This window comes from Schistocerca gregaria, chromosome 1 (genome assembly GCF_023897955.1).
Source record: "Schistocerca gregaria isolate iqSchGreg1 chromosome 1, iqSchGreg1.2, whole genome shotgun sequence".
Taxonomy (NCBI): domain Eukaryota; kingdom Metazoa; phylum Arthropoda; class Insecta; order Orthoptera; family Acrididae; genus Schistocerca; species Schistocerca gregaria.
Genome location: NC_064920.1, coordinates 802,743,602 through 802,762,686, shown reverse-complemented (window position 1 = coordinate 802,762,686; position 19,085 = coordinate 802,743,602). Strand labels below are relative to the sequence as shown.

The window sequence follows — 19,085 nt, the reverse complement described above, 5'->3', positions numbered from 1 at the left end:
TGTTCAGATGGAGTAGTCAGTTATTATCTCATTACGGACATAGCTTAATAACTACATTTTTCATCTTTAAAAAAAATCGGACGAGATGATGCAGTGGTTACCGTTCTGTGCTCGGATCTGAGTGAACCTGGATTGAGATTTCCATCCTACTGTCCAGATTTAGGTTTACTGCAGATTCTTTAAATCGTTTCATGCGAGTACTAGAATATTTCCAATGAAGAGATTACCGGCTATTCCTTCCCCTCATCCTCTTCTAGCTATTACCACGCTCATTGTTAACATGAAGTCTGAAGTATGATACAAGTTAACATTTCTCACAAACGCAAAACCTTTTCAAACGTTAAAGATACGTGAAGTGTCATGACACCCAGGACAAATATGTCTCGAGACCTTCTGCTTCTCATAGCGGCATCTCCCCCAAGAGTCATTAGGCGTACTTTGGTGTCCCGACAGATAATGACAGTGGGCAGATGGAGTCAACCTACATACAGCGTTTATCGCATGTTTTCTGCAACTTCCTGTGTTACTGATACGCGGTTTGTTCCTCGTTAAAAATAACAAAAAATTTAAAGTCGATTTTTGTAAAGTCTACCATTGTGTAGAGCAGTCCCAAATTCTTCAAGTACGATATTCGATTTAAAGATATGCTCTTTGGCACTTATGTATAATTTGTTGGCCACACCTTCCTTGACCGGGTTTCCCGTCTCATGTGCCGATGTGTGTTATACCGTCTGACGCAGCAGCAGTACTCAGTGGATCATTAAATCAAATATCGCATCAGACTAATTCAAGATCTCTGTATCGAAAAAACACCCAAAATTCCACCTAAAAAGTTACTTTGTGTTGTAACGAGGAGCACCCACATATTTTCAGTTGACACCAGGTGTCACACGAAACACATTATGAATAGTATTTTTTCGGGTGGGATCATCTGTACACTGCAAAAATCTACTGTAATATCGGAGATAAGCCACGTGACGACACTTAGGGGAGACACCTAGAGTATTACTTAAACATTTGAGCCACCAAGCAGAGAAGTGTTCTGTAAATATTGGCGACTAGAATTTCTCAAATTATGTAGTAAGATACCTAACGATTGCTCTCCACAAAAGTGCATCTCGAAAGTGTTACATCTGACACGACCATGAATGACTGAAAGGCGGCACTACCGCCTAAAGTTTGTTGCGTTCTTCTCAGTCGAGCACCGAAAACATTTCTTCATCCAGTTATCTTCAGATGGTTGTTCAATCCATGAGTTCTCGCTTCACATGAATATGTCATTCCGTTGTTGTTGCTGCTGTTGTTGTTGTGGCTCTCCATGCCACTCTGTCCTGTGCAAGCCTCTTGGTTCCCGAGTAACTACTGCAACCTACATCTTTTGCATCTGATTAGTGTATTCATCTCTTGGCCTCCCTCTACGACTTGTACCCTTCACGCTTCCCTCCAATACTAAATTGGTGATCCCTTGAAGCCACAGAACGTGTCCTACCAGCCGATTCCTTCTTTAGTCAAGTTGTGCCACAAATTCCTCTTCTCCCCAACTCTATTCAGTTCCTCCTCATTAGTTATGTGATCTACCATCTAAAGTTCAACATTCTGTAGCACCACATTTCGAAAGCTTCTATTCTCTTCTTGTCTAAACTATTTATCGTCCATCTTTCACCTCCATGCATGGCTACAGTCCACATAAATACTTTCAGAAAAGACTTCCTGACACTTAAATCTATACTCGATGTTAACAAATTTCTTTTCTTCAGAAACGCTTTCCTTTCCATCGTCAGTCTATATTTTATATCCTCTCTTCTTCTACCATCATCAGTTGTTTTGGTCCACAAATAGCAAAACTCCTTTACTACTTTAAGTGTTTCATTTCCTAATCTAATTCCCTCAGCATCACCCGACTCAATTCGACTTCATTCTATTATCCTCGTTTTGCTTTTGTTGATGTTCATCTTACATTCTCCTTTCAAGACACTGTCCATTCCGTTCAACTGTTCTTCCAAGTCCTTTGCTGTCTCAGACAGAATTACAGTGTCATCGGCACGCCTCAAGGTTTTTATTTCTTCTCCCTTTCCGTTGCCCTGTTCTTGTCAATCTTTTCCTAATCCTCCCTTTGAAACTCTCTAAAATACCTGTTTTTTTTCAGTTTATCCAGGTGCCATCTCCTTAAATTCCTACATTTTTCCAGTTTCTTCAGTTTTAATCTACAGTTCACAGCTAATAAATTGTGATCAGAAGTCCACATCTGGCTCTAGAAATGTTTACACGTTAAAACCTGGTTCCTAAATCTCTGTCTTATCATTATATAATCAATCTGAAACCTTACGGTGTTACCAAGACTCTTCCACGTATACAAGCTTCTTTCACGATTCTTAAACCAAGTGTAGGCGATGATTAAGTTATGCTCTGCCAGGCGGCTTCTTCTTTCATTCCTTACCCCCAGCCCATATTCACATTTTACTTCTCTTTCTCTTCCTATTCCTACTCTCTGTTCAAGTCTCCCATTACAATTAAATTTTCGTTTCCCTTAACTATTTGAATAATTTCATTTATCTCATCATATATCATGCCGTAAAAGACAACAGAATCTAGAAGCTTGCGTTGAGGCGGCACACGTCTAACAGGGAGTAAGGTCAGGAAGTTCGAAGTGACCTTTTGATCCGACGGAGGTCCCTCACTTGCCGTGATATGTCCCTGGGGCTGTGCACTTTCTTGTTCCCTCGTACGCTTGCGTCCCGCACGATCCTTCACCGTATCCGCGCTTGCCCGCCAGAACCAGTCGCACAACCGCCGAGCGGGAACCCGTGCGTGCCGTCGCCGTGCGGGCCCAACTCGCAGTGCCGCACCGTGGGCACTCAGCCCGCGTGCTCCTGTCTGCCCAACTACGTGGGGCGTCCGCCCAACTGCCGGCCCGAGTGCACGCGTAACGAGGAATGCCCCAGCGCCCTCGCTTGCCAGTCGGAGCGCTGCAGGGACCCGTGCCCCGGCTCCTGCGGCGCGCAGACCACGTGCACGGTCGTCAAGCACGCGCCCATGTGCCTCTGCAGGCCTGGTTTCACCGGCAACCCGTTCAGCGGGTGCTCCCAGATTATACAACGTAAGCTTGTGGCACGTCACAGATATCAATTAGTTCAACCTCGTTTCGTTACAGAAAGGCACTTGTCACTGATTAAACCTCGTTGTGTCGACTGCAAGGACAGAAATCTGAAAGGGGGAATAACAAAACTATAAAAGAGTGCCATGTTATTTAGTGCTTCTTTATTAAATAAAGGACATCTCATCTGCTAACAAAATAACCAGATGCAATATCTGATCAAAAGTGTCCGAACGCTGTACCTGATGTGGAACTGATCATTAGATGCCACGAAAAGCGGGACCGCCATTATAAAAGGACGCGGCAAGTATTGTGTTGTCAGGAGAGAAGCATAACAGCAGACTGAGGTGCTCAGGAGAACTCAATGATTTCGAATGCGTCACCGGAGTAATAAATCCATCAGGGACATTTCAACATTTCCACTGCTGCCCAGTTCGACTGTTGCTGATGCGATTGTGAAGTGGAAACGCTAGAGGACAACCCAAACAAACCAAGATCAGGCAGAATTCATGTACTGACGGACAAGTACGGCCGAGCGTTGCGGAGGTTGGTTGTAAGAAATCTCATGAAATCAGCAGAAGGAATCGCTCGTGAGTTCCAAAGTGCTACCAGAAGTCCGGCTTGCACAATATTGAGCCTAGGGAGTTAAAAAGGATCGGGTTCAGCGATTGGGCAGCTCATCAAAAGCCAAACACATCTGTAGTCAGTGCTAAGCGAGGTTTGAGGTGCTGTAAGCAGCGACACACCTCAACAGTGGATGACTGGAGACCAGTGATTTAGAATAATGAATCACGCTATACTCTGTGGCCATCCGCTAGAAAGGTAGCGCCAAAAGTAATATACGGAGGAAGTGGTGTTTCAATATGGTTGTCTTTTTCGTGGCTAGGGTGTGGTTCCGTTATTGCGCTTAACAAAGCACTAAATGGGGAAGGATATGAACACATTTTACGCATTGGAACATGAAGACAACGGCTGTTTGAATCAGCATGACAATGTATCTTTTCACAAAGCACTAAATGCGGAAGGATATGAACACATTTTACAACATTGTGATTCGAACACGTTGCGTGTTTGAACCAGCATGCCAGAGTAACTTTTCATAAAGCAACCCTATGCGGTAATGATTTGTGGACAATAACATTCCTGAAATGGACTGGCCTGCCCAGAATCCCGATATGAAACCTATGGAACACCTTTGGGATGAGTTAGAAAGTCGACTTCGCTCCAGACCCCAGTGTCCAACATTACTGCTTTCTCTGGTTTCACCTCTTGAGGAAGAATCGACTGATTCCTCCGCAGATGTTCAGGCACCTCACTGAAAGTGTCTACAACGTAGTTCAAGCAGTTATAGTAGCGAATGGTGGACACAACCTATGTTAATGGACACAACCTATGTTAATGTCCATTAATAGGTGTCCGGACACTTTTGAACAGGTAGTTTAAATGCCCACAGAGATCTCATGTGTTGCTACCACAAGGAAAATTTCGGTCGTTTGGTCTTTTAATATTAAGATCATTTGCTACGTGAAGATTCCACACATTTTCATTGATGCAAGAATGAGGGTAGTAAGTAATTTGATAGCCAAATTAGGTCATTTAACTCGACTTCGGAGTGATCATTGAAATGAACTACGTGAGACTATGTCGAGGTCGAGAGCCAGGATTTCTACTTTTCGTTAACAATTCTCTGTCAATTGAACAGTGCGAGCCTGTCTAACATATCTGCTCAAAGACTGGGTCATTGCAGGACAACAGCATTGGAAGTTGGTAAGTTAAGATGTTCGTGAGTTTAGATTCGACGGCAGAGCACAGCAAGCATCAGGCAACGCCTTGCCTTACTCAATCACACAGTTTCAAACCTCGCATCCTCTTCCGTACGAAGAAACTTACTGTGTTGAATACAAGTTACTGAAATCCGATGAGGAATGTGTATACAAATCTAGTCGTCCAGAGTGAAACGCGTTCATTTTGTTTCGTCGGGTTAATTAATTACTAAACTTAATTTTAGATTTCTTCGTAGGCTTTCTTAGACTATTAAGGTTTTGTAAATGGAAGTAACTACTGGCAATTTACAGTGCAAGTTGGCATTAGAGTTCATGTCTCAAACGTGTTATTATTACGTATAAGCAACACAGAAAATACCTGTGAGTTCCTAGACTTCCGTATTCAAGACACCTGTATTGATTAGTTGAAATAACGCAGTTTTCCATAAGTATATTTGGCATGCTTGAAGAAGTACTGTATTTATCTAGTGTCTGATACTATGAAAAGATGTGTGTGACAGTTAATACGATGAACAAGTGTTTAACGCATTTATTTGATAGTAAGCTATGGCACAACAATTCTCTGTCGTTGCACTGAGTTGTTTTCTATTCTTAGTTCCTAACATTTATTTTGTTGCCGCCAATATTTTCAATCACAGTGTCGAGGTATGTGTATTGACTTGTAACTGCTACCAGTGTGATTGTTTGTATTCCGAGATATTTACACTATTTGTTGATAATTAAACACACAGGATGAAAAACTGTCAAACGGTATTGTCCAACAAGTGCAGATTTTGAGTAACAGATCGCAAAGAAACCAATACGAGGTGTACAATTTATCCTTACAGTACCAACTTCAACGGAAGGTCCACGAGACCCATGTAATCCTTCGCCTTGTGGTGCGAACGCCGTATGCAAAGAGCGCCAGGGCGCGGGCTCTTGCACGTGCCTACCCGAGTACTTCGGAGACCCTTACACGGGCTGCAGGCCCGAGTGCGTGCTCAACACAGACTGCGACCGTAGCAAGGCGTGCGTCAACAACAAGTGCAGGGACCCGTGTCCCGGCACCTGCGGAACCAACGCCGAGTGCCGTGTTGTCAACCACGCGCCTTCCTGTACCTGCCTGCCGGGATATTCTGGAAATCCCCTCACTGCATGCGTACACAGGGAGCCCAGTAAGATTCTTCATCTGTACTATCTATACTACACAACTTGTGGCTGTATCTTTATTCCACTAGTGACTTGTCTTTACTTAACTTTATCTTTATGCAGACACGACTAAGTGTTTGTGCAACTCAGAGTCATAACATGAAACTTAAACACAGTAACTACGCCCAAACATTATTGTAGTTTGCTTCATCAATGTGATGCCTTACTCTTCGTAAGGACAGGGAAGTACCTGAGTTGCACGAATACATATTGTCGCTGTAATTTATGTGTTTAATTTTTCTACAGTTTCTTCTTACATATTCTGTATCTTTGGGTTTAAGTGTCTTTCTCTTCGATGATGTGTTTACTACTGTGTCTAGTCCACTCAACATTTTCCTGTGTTTTTTTCCAATTCTTGGTGTACTCTGTCACTTCCCTTTCCAACTCTTCTTGTTTCAAACTAAATTCAGGAGTGCGTCCCCGAATGAAGCAGGGGAGTATAAAAGGAAACGTTAAGAGGATACAGGTATTTCAGTGACGACAGAAAAGGTAGTGGCAATTGTTTAGTTACAACTTTACTCTCCTCCACGGTAGTCAGCAGCATAGTGTATAGCCCGTCGTCAGCTATGTGGAAGTCGTAGAAAACCCTTAGCAGCATCAGTTGTGTTGATAATGCCAGTGAAGCCGTCTATTGCTCGACGAGTGTCTGTAACAGTTCTGAAGCGAATGCCAAGAAGAGACTCCTTAAATTTAGGTATCAAGTTTAAGTCCAAAGGGCTTAACTGCGGGGAGTGTGGTGGGTGATACAGCACTTCCCTGCCCCGTCGATCGAACAAATCAGTCACACCTAGCTCCTTACGCGCCTGAGCATTGTCGTGCAAATGATGGGCGGGTCCTGCAGAAAGTGTCGCCGCTTCTTTCTCTGAGCTGTTCCTTTTTGCAACACAGCCAGCGACCAGCTCACAGAAAGATGACACTTTTGCAGTGCCCTCAAACCGTTTTGCACGGCAATGCTCAGACGCATATGGGACAAGGTGCGTGTGATCTGTTCAATCGATGGGGATGGAAGGTGCTGTACTGCCCACCATACTCCCCAGACTTAAGCCCTTGTGACTATAACTTGATTCCTAAATTGAAGAAAGCACTTCTTAGCATTAGCTTCAGAACTGTTGGAGAGACTAGTCGAACAATAGACCGCTTCACTGGCGCTGTCAACATGACTGGCGCTGCTACTGTATCATGCGATTTCCACATCGCTGGAGACGGGCTATATACAATGTTAGTGACTACTCTGAAGGAAGCATGTCTCTATTTTGTATAAGTTGTAAATAAATAGCTGCCACTATTAAAGTTCCAAACCTCGTATTTTACGTAAAAATGAGACCGTCAGTCTATCTGGACATTCGAAACAATACCCCTCATCATATAGACGTTTCTATTGTGGTACTCTTTGTTCACAAAACACATCTTCGAAGCCAGTATTAGCATGAATAACAAAATGCTGGTTACAGCCATACACTGCTCAATACAGATTTTCATGCTTAATATTGTACAATAACGAGATACACCGCACTTAACTTTTATTCGACACAATCACAAAAAATGTGTTATATCGTTAACTGGTAATATCCACCAGTGGCCGTCATCCGATTTTTCCAGATATGTCACAGTGTGTACTGATGTACAGTTCCTCGTTACTGTGGTTATTATCACCAGATGATAACTTGTGAAGACAGTAGTGGTTCAACAGGACAGTATTATCGAGCAGTACTCTGTTTATTGTTATAGAATACACTGTCACCACCACACGTTGCTAAAAGGAATGTTTTGACGTTGTCATCATTCAATTGATGCTAGTTACACCTTTAGTCGAATTACCTGTATTCGTCAGAAGACACCTGTTGGTAGAGCAGACCTGAGTATGCGGCACAGGACCTGCTGAGCCGGGGACGCACCCCTGCCCCCACCCCCTCCCCTCCACGGCCTGTCCCGTCCCGGGCGGCACCTAGCCGGGACTGACCGCTGCGCCCTACAGCCGTGCAGGAGAAGCCGCGCAACCCGTGCGAGCCGTCGCCGTGCGGGCCCAACAGCGTGTGCCGCGTCACGGACGGACACGCCGTCTGCTCGTGCAGCACCGGCTTCGTGGGCGCGCCGCCCAACTGTCGGCCCGAGTGCCTCGTGAGCTCCGAGTGCCCGCAGAACAGGGCGTGCTCGCGCCAGAAGTGCGTAGACCCGTGCCCCGGCACCTGCGGCAGGGCCGCGCGCTGCCAGGTAGTCAACCACAACCCCATCTGCTCGTGCCCGCCGGGATACACTGGAGACCCCTTCTCCCGCTGCGTCAAAGAGCGTAAGCCGGCCTTCTTCTTCTTCTGTGTCTCTGTCCTAAATTTACATTGTTATCACTTCAGTTATCTGTCTAGTGTGGCAATTTTATTAGCTGTCTTATTCCTTGTGTTACATGTATATTTCTCTCACCTTCAGTCTTGTCTAGAGCGCATACTGATACCTCAAAACACGCTTTTGCTGCACGTGATTTCTGTAGGTTATAAATAGAATATCTTTCAAATAGCTCACGGTTGCTAACATTCCCTAAATAAACTTTCCTCGTACATAGTGGAATATCCTACTTAATAAAATTCTTTCACATTTCATGCCCAAGGGATAAATGTGTAACTTTATTTTCTGCAACACAGTATACCAGAAGTTTATGTACAAACCTTCTTCACCTGGATCAACGCATTCGCGATATGTGTTAGAAACGGTGATAAAACGACTGTCATGTTGATTTAAAGACTTAATAATTTGCACCTATTTCCAGATAAAACGGTGAAATTTTGATATGAAGATAGGAAGCTATCATGCTTCCTCCATGCAGTAATGTCAAAGAGGCCCCGAACGGATGAGAATGCTATGGGAAGTCTTATGGAAAATAGGAACCTAATTTAGTGACATCGATTTTTCCGGTTAATGAGTTATTCTGTATCGAAATATACAGGCTGAATCAGAACTCCACGGACAACATTTCGGAGGTTGTTCAGGGATATTTACTGAGCATTTTGATACGGGGACCCCGTCTCTCTGGTGGCTCGTTATAAAGTAATAATATAATTATGACTTTTTTGGATTTATTACCAGAATTATCTTCCTTTCTGGGAAAATACTTTCGCAACAGCCACAAACTTTGTAATATCCAATCGACAAAGCGTAATAACGCGATAGAATACGGTTACTCGCGGACGCCTATTTACAGATGGCAAACTACTGTTATGTTGTTGACGCCGTTCTGGGAACAGCTGAGCATATCGTCTTCGTGCCGTTTTTCCACTGCATTCAATGAACCCATAGACGAGATGCACATAGGCCGATGCTTCGTGAGTAAGCCTGTCAACACTTGTGTATCGCTATTAACGTACAACTAACACTCCAGGAAACCATTCCGAGACTGGACCGCGCAGTAGTGAACTCAAGCTTGAGAGCCAAGAGTTAAGTGGGAATTGTTGTTGTCAACAGCACGATCCGTGAGTAAATGGAACAAGTTTGTCTCCAAACGAGACACAGCGCACATCGAGGCATTTTCACTATTGTGCAGATATTTTAAACGCAATATCACCATAAGGGCTAAGAAATTAAACAATATGCAATTACTCTGTAACGTGCCACGGGAGACAATGGGTACATTGCATCAAAATACTCGGTAAATATCCCTCGACAACCCAAGCAATTTTGTCCTTGGAGTTCTGATTCATTCTGTATATAAATACATACAGTTCAAGGACTGAACCATTTGGATTGTATTGTCGTGAACGAAATACTGGTAGCCACTGTTCAGTGTTATTCAAAAGTTGAACAATACTGATAAGGAAGAACGCTTTCGCTTGTCAGCTTTCCTTAGCTTTAGTACACTGATGTGGCGAAGAAAAGTGTGACGGTAAAGAATTGATTAATTACAGGTATACACACTTTCAACGTAATCAAATCATAAGTTACAGAATCATTGCTGGCATGCTCCCATTGGAGACTTACTTCACTCTAAATGGTGGTCTGGGAGTTAGAATCCACTAGCTGCTAATAACCTATTCCCGTAGTGGAATTCCCCCATACCAAAATCAAATAAATGCACCGGTTTAGCAATCGTTCACCCCAGATGTGATTTTTATATGGTGTCCATTCGCCGAGCGCGACGTTTTCACAATTCCACCCCACATATTTACTACGCAAACATTTGAAAATCAATGAACAAAAGAAAGCAGGCGAATTACATATTGCGATACTTCTAGCAAATTTTCTGCGTCAGATCACACCCCGACTATTGAAATGCATGTATATCTTGTGGCATTCGATTTAAATTCGTAGCTCTACCCTTAACCAAAAGGTACAGAACCAAGTTAAATAAATAAAAAAACAAAAAGATGAAGGTATATTATACAATCTTGCCACGAAGAACAAGAAAAATACCATAGGAATCCTTTCCACTGTTATGCTGTCTAGACAAGACAATACTACTTTTTTGTTTCTCTGTTTTCTTTCCTTTGTTTTCAAGCATTCTTGTTTCTCTGTCGAAGCTGCCTTGCGAGCAAAAGCCATGCTTCCACCATTCAATGCTGCTTGCACGATGATAAAGAACTGACACATCAGGCTTCTTCTAGTCACATAAATTTCTTAGGTTTTCCTACCTAACACAGACACGTAATCGACGGTATGTGTATTCTTCAGAAATCCGTGCCTCCACGTGAAGTTATTTTTGAAAAGATGATTAGCGGTCACTGATTAGCTAGTATCGCGTAGTAGGTAATTGTATTATCCGGCAGAAGGAACGGAAAGTATTTGTCATACGAAAGGACAACTTTCAGGAAATCAGTACTTTTCTGATTGTTCTAATATTCACAACAAAAACACTTTTACTCAGTTCAGCAGTTGTAATCCATTAGGAAGTTTCGAAACAGCCCATAATCTACTGCGGATGAGTTACTCAGTCTGTGTAATTTGAAATTTAATATGTCTATATATGAATCTCATATTATTGTAATGCTATTTTCAGATCAGGAAAGTTACTGGTGATGACAGCAAAACACGCTAAATAATCAGTGTCATCTGTAGTAATTGAGTACTATCGCTGTATCCCTCGGTGCTGTCTTTTCATAGTTCCATCAGACTGCTGTTTAAAGGGTGTTTTAAGACATTTATTATTCCTTGTGTTTTGCTGTCACTTCCAATAAAAGTCTCTAACTTGAGTATGGCGTCAGACTAATTTGAGATTACTCTATTTATTGGACAGATTAAATTTCAAGTCAGACAGAGTTGTGTTTGTAATTATAACCAAAACAACGTTTTCCGTTGCTACACGACCACACAATAAACACCCAGTGAAGAGTCTTTATTTGGCTTACTCTGTCTACACCTCAAGGGAGGGGAATGTGAATATCTTTAGAAACGCTTGGAAAAGGTACTTTTCATTTTTGAAGAAGGAGATGCGGTATATAAAGGTGTGCCACTTGACTCTTCTATCTGCAGTAACTAGGCTAATTTTGATGTGACAAGAAAATGGTGCAGAGAGAGGCAATTTGTTCAAAAAAGTCTGTCTACTTACACTGCTGAAAATCAGTTAGATGGCAGTTTCCGCGCAAAGATTGGCTTCAAATTTTGGTTTGTAGGCCGCTTAACGGTCACAGCAAGCGCACAAAAATATCCTCATATTGAGTGTTTATGTACTCCATTATTTATTGACAGACCTCCGAAACAGTTATAACGCTGAATTTGTATCGTACAGATTGCTGTTCTGACGAAAACAATGTTTATAATGGGCAGTCAAATGAAAACGGTATAGACGGAAAAAAGTAAGTAAACTGTTTTATTTCAAATGTAAACGCCGTAACTGTTAATACATTTATCCCACTGTGAGACAAGACGGTCGATGATTTCAAGGAAAAATATTCGCGATTGCCTACGAAATCATGATCGTGTACAGGCGTGCACCTCTTCGTCCGGAAGCAAATCGGCGACCACGAATGTCTTTCTTCAAGGCTCCAAAAATGTGGAAATCGCATGGGAAGAGCTTTAGACTGTCTGAAGGATGTGTAAGGGTTCCCAATGAAACTTGTGCAGCGTGCTCGAAACAACCTTGGCAACATGTGGGGGAGCATTGTCCTACAACAGAATGATGCTGTTCCTCAACATTCCTGAGCGTTTGGACTTGAGGCGCGCTTCAATTTTTGCAAAGTGTCCTTGTACCGCTGTATCTTAATTGTGGCGTCATGTCTAGAAAGTCAATGAGCAGTGAGTCTTTGCAGTCAAAGAAAACTGTTATTATGACCTTCCCGACACTGGCATGGCTGTTTTTCCGCTATATTACAAAAGTTGTGCTGGGAAGCCCTTAGACAGCCTCCATACAGTCACGATCGCTCGCCATGCGATTTGCCATACTGAAGAAAGACATTTCTGACCGTCGAGTTGCTTCGAACGAAGTGGTACTCGCTTGGGTACAATGATGGTTTCGTAGTCAGCCGCAAATAGTTTTCTATGAAGGCACTGACTGTCTTGTCTCACTATGGAATAAAAGTTTTAATACTGTGGCGATTATTTTTGAAATAGCAAGCAGTTTAGTTACTTTTCTCCACGTGTCTCGTTTTCATTTGATTGCCCTATACAAAATGATAGTGACAGAGGTGTTTTTTTATAGAATATGTCATTCAAATTGTTATCGGGGCGCTAGGGAGATAGGGAGCAAGCAACCTCTGCCGTAACCACTTTCTCGTCATATCAAAATTGACACAGTTCTTGCAAATGGCAGACATTGAGGAGAGGCCATCGGGGAAGGTTGTCTGGTGGAAGCAGCTACTGCTCTCAGGAAGCCTCGTGTGCCGCCACGCCGGCTGAGCCGCCGCCCGCTCGCGTCCCTTACAGAGCCCGTGACGCCCCCCGCGCCGCCGAGGGACCCTTGCTCGCCGTCGCCGTGCGGACCCAACTCGCAGTGCCGCGCCGTGGGCTCGCAGCCTGCGTGCTCCTGCTTGCCCAACTACGTGGGGCGAGCCCCCAACTGCCGGCCCGAGTGCTCCTCTGACGGCGACTGCCCCGGCAACAGGGCGTGCCGTGACCTGCGGTGCGTCGACCCGTGCCGAGGCGCGTGCGGCTTCCTCGCCATGTGCGTGGCCGCCAACCACCGCGCCGTCTGCACCTGCCCGGAGCGCTACCGCGGCGACCCCAACACCAACTGCGTGCCCGCCCCGCCATGTAAGGCTCCACCCCGCAGCCTTAGCTCCCTTACCCAGCCTTCACCATTACCGCCTCCATACACGAGTGCACTACAGCCTTCAAGTTGTTGACGGTCTTCTAATTGTATTGAATGTCAAGATTGCTTCCATCTTCACTTTCTGTCTCTTCTTCTTGACTGTCTTTACCCTATATGCAGCTGACAAACAATTAGTGTCACCAGTGAATGGAAAGATTCGTGTTGTGTACTCGACATGAAGACCAACAACAGCGGAAGTGTCTGTTAGTTATTCTTCACAATAAGACCCGAATCAATGTTCTAGCTAAACGTCTTTCCATGACACACTGATTTATAACTCTAGACAAAACTAATTTGTAATAACCAAACGCATGACCCTAAGCTGGTACGATGACGTCACAGCCAAAACAAATACTGGCGGACAAACACGTGCAGACATGACCTGTTCATTGTGGGCTCAACTATTATTTATGAATTATTAGTCTCGAAGTTATTTTCTATTCAAATCTGACGGTATTTTATTTCAGAAGACAGTTCGACCATCACTGTAACAACCGTACAGACGTTTTCACTTCGAAACGATACCGTCAGACTTAGAGGCGTTGTAGCGGGTGTGTGGGAATCCATGTGCGGAAAAGTCATCCAGCTCCGTAGCTTCGAAGTTAGGGATCCAACGTCGGCCGCTAGGTCACCGTTTGCCAGCAAACGTAAATTTGTACGTTGATGCCTTTGCCACGGCGGCGCTGTCGGTCTCTACAGTGTTGTAGTAAACGTGGCAGCTTCCGACGCTATAAATCTCCTCAATGGTGTCAGTCTCATTGCGAGAGATTTCGATTGTGGTTCGTCACCATATACACCAAGGCTCTGCGATATGGTTAGCAAATGGTTCTTGGCAAGTGAGCCAGAATGTCGTAAACAAAGAATTGTCTAGGCTTTGTCCAACTGTTTATTCTTTCTAAAATTTACAGCAGCAGTGTTGACGACAGTATGTATTCAAATAGCGGTGTTGATTCCACTTTCTGTGCTCGTTTATTCTCTTAGACGAGTATCCAATTAGTTAATAGCATAAACGAGTTAACTCAAGTTGTATGTTTATAATTTTCTAAACGCACCGTATAAGAAGTACAAAAAGACGCGATTGGTCTTTAATTTCTCCAAAGTCTCGTGCAGGTTGCGACACTCATGTCGTCGCAACGAGGTTGCAATGCAAACACTATGTCGCTGTTAAAGTTGGAATCCGTAGGTACCAAGCAGTAGTATTAAGAACCAAACGTGGTCGACCATATTGATTACATTTGCTTATATCTGTAGCTGAGAGAAGGGTTCATGATGCAAACAGATTCTGAACACAGTACAATATTTTTCGAGGACTCACGTACTCAAATAATTTTCTAAGGACATATTCTGAACACAGTACAATATTTTTCGAGGACTCACGTACTCAAATAATTTTCTAAGGACATATTAACTCAGGTCATGAAAGTCAATCGGTAAAATATGGGTATGCTGACAAAGCTACTCTGAGCATATCAACAATGAAAAATTCCTTTCACTACTGCTGTGCCAGCGCTGATATATCCTGCCGGATCTTAATTTGTAAGTCTAAGCCCGGCATGCACATTCTGTAGAGACGAGTGATAGTTATTTGTTTGACCATGCTGTCTGCAAGTGACGAAAATAGTTTTATTTATTGTTAAAAATCAACCGAGTGTCACGTATTTCTGTAGAATTGCATAATTGCAATTGGCGCGATAAGAACAAACATTGACGTACAATGTGTGTGTGTGTGTGTGTGTGTGTGTGTGTGTGTGTGTGCTTGCGTGTGTGTGCGTGTATTCTTAATTTGTCTTAGCCGTTGGCATATGCCCCTCTCGCTACATGTTACCGATGTTTCCCCCGTCCGTTCAGAAGACACGTTGAGTGTGGTGGAAGTGAAGAACAGTTGAGATGGTCGGGACTGGGTACGAGCGTGTTTCTCCCTTGGCAGCGACGGAGCGCACGCCTGCGTCGACGCCGTGCCAGCCGTCGCCTTGCGGGCCGAACGCCGAGTGCCGCGAGCGCGGCGGCGCCGGCGCGTGCTCGTGCCTGCCCGGCTACCAGGGAGACCCGTACGCCAAGGACGGCGCGCGCGGCTGCCGGCGCGAGTGCGAGGCGTCCGGCGACTGCGCGCCGCAGCTGGCCTGCGTCGCCTACCGCTGCGTCGACCCCTGCCCCAACACCTGCGGGGTCGGAGCCGTCTGCACCGTCGCCAACCACGTACCCGTCTGCAACTGCCCGCCCGACTTCACCGGAGACCCATTCTTCTCCTGCCGCCGTGTGCAAGTCACCAGTGAGTTCAAGTCTACCGCTCTCGTACTCACCTTTTCGTCTTCCAGTTACCTCTCCTGCCTTCCAATATGCGGACCACGTCACACGTAGGTGATATAAAAATCTGGCATACTTCGCCAACTTTCATTCCATATTGTCATATGGGACGGTATTTTGGGGGTAATTCATCGAACAGTCTAACGTTTAGCGAATCAAAATGCAAAACAAATTATTTGTCGTGTGACCTCGAGAGCCTCTATGGGCCTGTTTAAGAAACTACTTACTACTACTTCCCACTGTAATTATTTTTAATTAAGTTCGTCATAAATAATAAAACTCATTTTCTCAGCAATGCAACCTGGAAATAATAGGAATCTAAATAAAGATTTATTGTCACTTACATTGCTAACCACCTTCGTTCTCTAGTAGACAGCGCCGCTACCTACTACCGCCAAGTCCCGTGTACGATTTCGGTAACCGCTTCACATTTTTCTGTAGAGGGAAGGGTGGGATGTGCTCAGCTCAGCTTCATGAGGCCAAATGAGAATCACCTTCATACTGTAAGCAGCAAAAGTGATTTCAAATAGATGCTAGCCATGTAACATTTATTTGTTTACATACTTTGACGATTAGGGTTTCCATTATTCAGAAACACACTTTGTCGACAACTTATTATTAGCCATAAAGCGTTCAGATGCTGATAAAATAGGCCTACAATTTAAAACGAGCCTAAGGCATCTAGTGATGTACAACTCCTTCTGCCGTATTAAATCGTTGCAGGCAACTGCCGAAAAGGTTCCTGTGACAACAACACGGCTTATTTACATCCCAGCCCTTCCGTAAACTGAACTTCTGCTTCGTCTTTAGTGGCCGCGCTGTCGATGAGACATTAAACCCCAATCTTCCGTCCTTTTCTGTTATATCAACAAATTCCTGACCACAACCAAATGATATATATTAATAACATCAAATAATATCAGTATTCACGTCAAATCTGACCTCTACACATCTCTAGTGTAGTAATGTGGTCTGATGATTATACGCGGCTACAGCAACATAATAACTTAACGCACTTCAGGGCATGTATATTGATATACTCGTGACAAGTTTATTATTAATTTTCAGATGAAAATATGTTAAAGATATTTTATTTTTCAGTGTCCTTCAGGGCCAAGTTACTTAAGATCTCTGGAATGAACGTGAGCATATCTGTTTTTGGTTTATGACTTTCCATGCTTGAGGATCATGACTCACTAACGATCGAACACGACCAATTATGGCTCCTGACAATAGATCCGTAATCAGCAGGTTAACATTTCTACCGCCGGCCCTGGTGGAAGAGCGGTTCTCGGCGCTTCAGTGTGGAACCGCGCTGGTGCTACGGTCGCACGTTCGAATCTTGCATCGGGCATGGATGTGTGTGATGTCCTTATGTTAGTTAGTTTTAAGTAGTTCTACGTTCTAGGGGACTGATGACCTCAGATGTTAAGTCCCATAGTGCTCAGAGCCATTTGAACCATTTGAACATTTCTACCGTGTCACGAAAGTCTGTTTGACCGAGTGCTAGTGTTCCGATTGAGAAATTGTTTGTAGAAGTATGACTTCCTTTTAGTCAGAAGCCAGTACGGAAGAAACTGATTGAAATATTGTAAAATATTTACAATCAATTTCGTCTGCAAATCCGACTACCGTCGCTTAGTTAAGTCTATGTATGAAAGTTTCTTCTTTCAGCAAACAGTCTACTGTTCTTTTGTTTTTCCTTGCTCTTTCGAGATCCAGATACAGCAGCGAGATGATTAGATTGGTTCACTTACTTGTGAAACATTCATTTTTTGTCTCTGAAGAAGTAACGTTTGTGGCTTGTAGTTGCAGTAGCACAGGATAATGACAGACTTAATTCAAACAAAGAGCACGTAGCGAGCAATAGTGATACTTGTGTAATTATACTTTTTCAACATGCTTTTATCATTTGAAGGGAATTAATGAGTTTCATCAACCATAAATTATACTGCATTCACAGCAATATTTGTCTGTTGTAATTTTATTATAACCTGTTATTTTAATGATTACAGATGTGTTTACTGTATTTGGTCTCCTTATAGAATGGGTGTGATTCTCTTAATTTGCAACCGAACAGCATAGTGCATTTGTTTTGTTGGGGGAAGCGGGCTTACAACCTGGACATCTTGATTTAGCTTACGGTAGTTCCTCTGTACCACCCAATGCGAATGGTAAGATGGTTGCTTAGGGGACATACCTTTCCATCCTTCTCCAACTAAGCCTGTGCCTCCGTTGCAGTGACGTTAATGTCAAACTCTGACCTTGCTTCTTTCCCCTTCTTTTGCATTTCCCGTTTTGTCCTGGCGCTTACCTCCGAGAAACATTTTCTGGTGGCACTAGAACTGACTGCTGTCCACAGCTGCTTATTATAGTTGACATTGTTCTAGCTAAAATGCTGAAACTGTGAAAAAGTAGGCTGACAGTCAGAATATTGTAATTTATGGTTTTAGTATTGACCACCACACAAACCTATTTCGAAATCACTGACACTGCCGTAACTCCAGAGTTCTCAGTTTTCATAACACACTAACGAGCGTGAAAGCTTTGTATATATATATATATATATATATATATATATATATATATATATATATATATATATATATGTGTGTGTGTGTGTGTGTGTGTGTGTGTGTGTGTGTGCGTGTGCGTTTGTGTGTGTGTGTGTTCGTATGAAGAGCAATGTAAATATCATTTCACTCGTTAGTGACGTACGTATGTTGTTGCGGCACAGCCCCTCAGACGGTGGTGGACCCGTGCGTGCCCAGCCCGTGCGGGCCGAACGGCGTGTGCCGCGTGGTGAACGAGCAGGCTGTGTGCTCGTGCCTGGCGGGCTACATCGGTGCTCCGCCCAACTGCCGGCCCGAATGCGTCGTCAGCTCCGAGTGTCCGGATGACCGCGCCTGCATCAACAACAAGTGCGCCGACCCGTGCCCCAACACGTGCGGCGTGGGCGCCCGCTGCAGCGCACGCAACCACAGCCCCATCTGTGCCTGTCCGCAGGGCACCACCGGGGACCCATTCTCCAGGTGCACGCGTTTACGTAAGTCTCCCCATACTCCCTACTGACACAGCTATTTTTTATCATCTGTAATACCCTCCTCGTTGCTAATAAATACTATGGACTGCCGTCTCCTAATACTCATGGTGACATTTGAAGGAGAATAAGGGAGACTAATACAACTGACGTGGACAAAATGGTCGCAAATGAGCTGAATACCGTTTTCTTTGTTTACGGAAAATCATTTGTCAACCTCCATGGGTGAGCAATTGCTGCGTCCGGCTGCCAAGATGTGGGACTGGGTTCAGCTTCTAATACTGCCAAGAAATGGGATGCACGATGCCTCGTGAGCCCAACTGAGGAGATACTTGAATGAGAAGTAGATAGGGAAAATTGACAGTGGCTGGTAGAACGGTGTGTTGGTCTCATGCCCCTCCATACCGCATCCATATGACGCCATTTCGCGGAGAATGACGCGGTGACCGC

At 44.0% G+C, this 19,085-nt stretch overlaps 1 protein-coding gene across 1 annotated transcript in view; it reads left to right on the top strand.

Annotated features, from left to right (window-relative positions):
- The window catches only part of LOC126270278 (uncharacterized), a 589,946-nt gene that overhangs the window by 367,361 nt on the left and 203,500 nt on the right, over positions 1-19,085 (top strand). The window contains exons 80-85 of the mRNA XM_049974059.1: positions 2,774-3,097; positions 5,706-6,032; positions 8,042-8,353; positions 12,907-13,233; positions 15,219-15,560; positions 18,333-18,641. Of these exons, the coding sequence (XP_049830016.1) occupies positions 2,774-3,097; positions 5,706-6,032; positions 8,042-8,353; positions 12,907-13,233; positions 15,219-15,560; positions 18,333-18,641 (1,941 nt within the window). The remainder of the gene's footprint in view (positions 1-2,773; positions 3,098-5,705; positions 6,033-8,041; positions 8,354-12,906; positions 13,234-15,218; positions 15,561-18,332; positions 18,642-19,085) is intronic.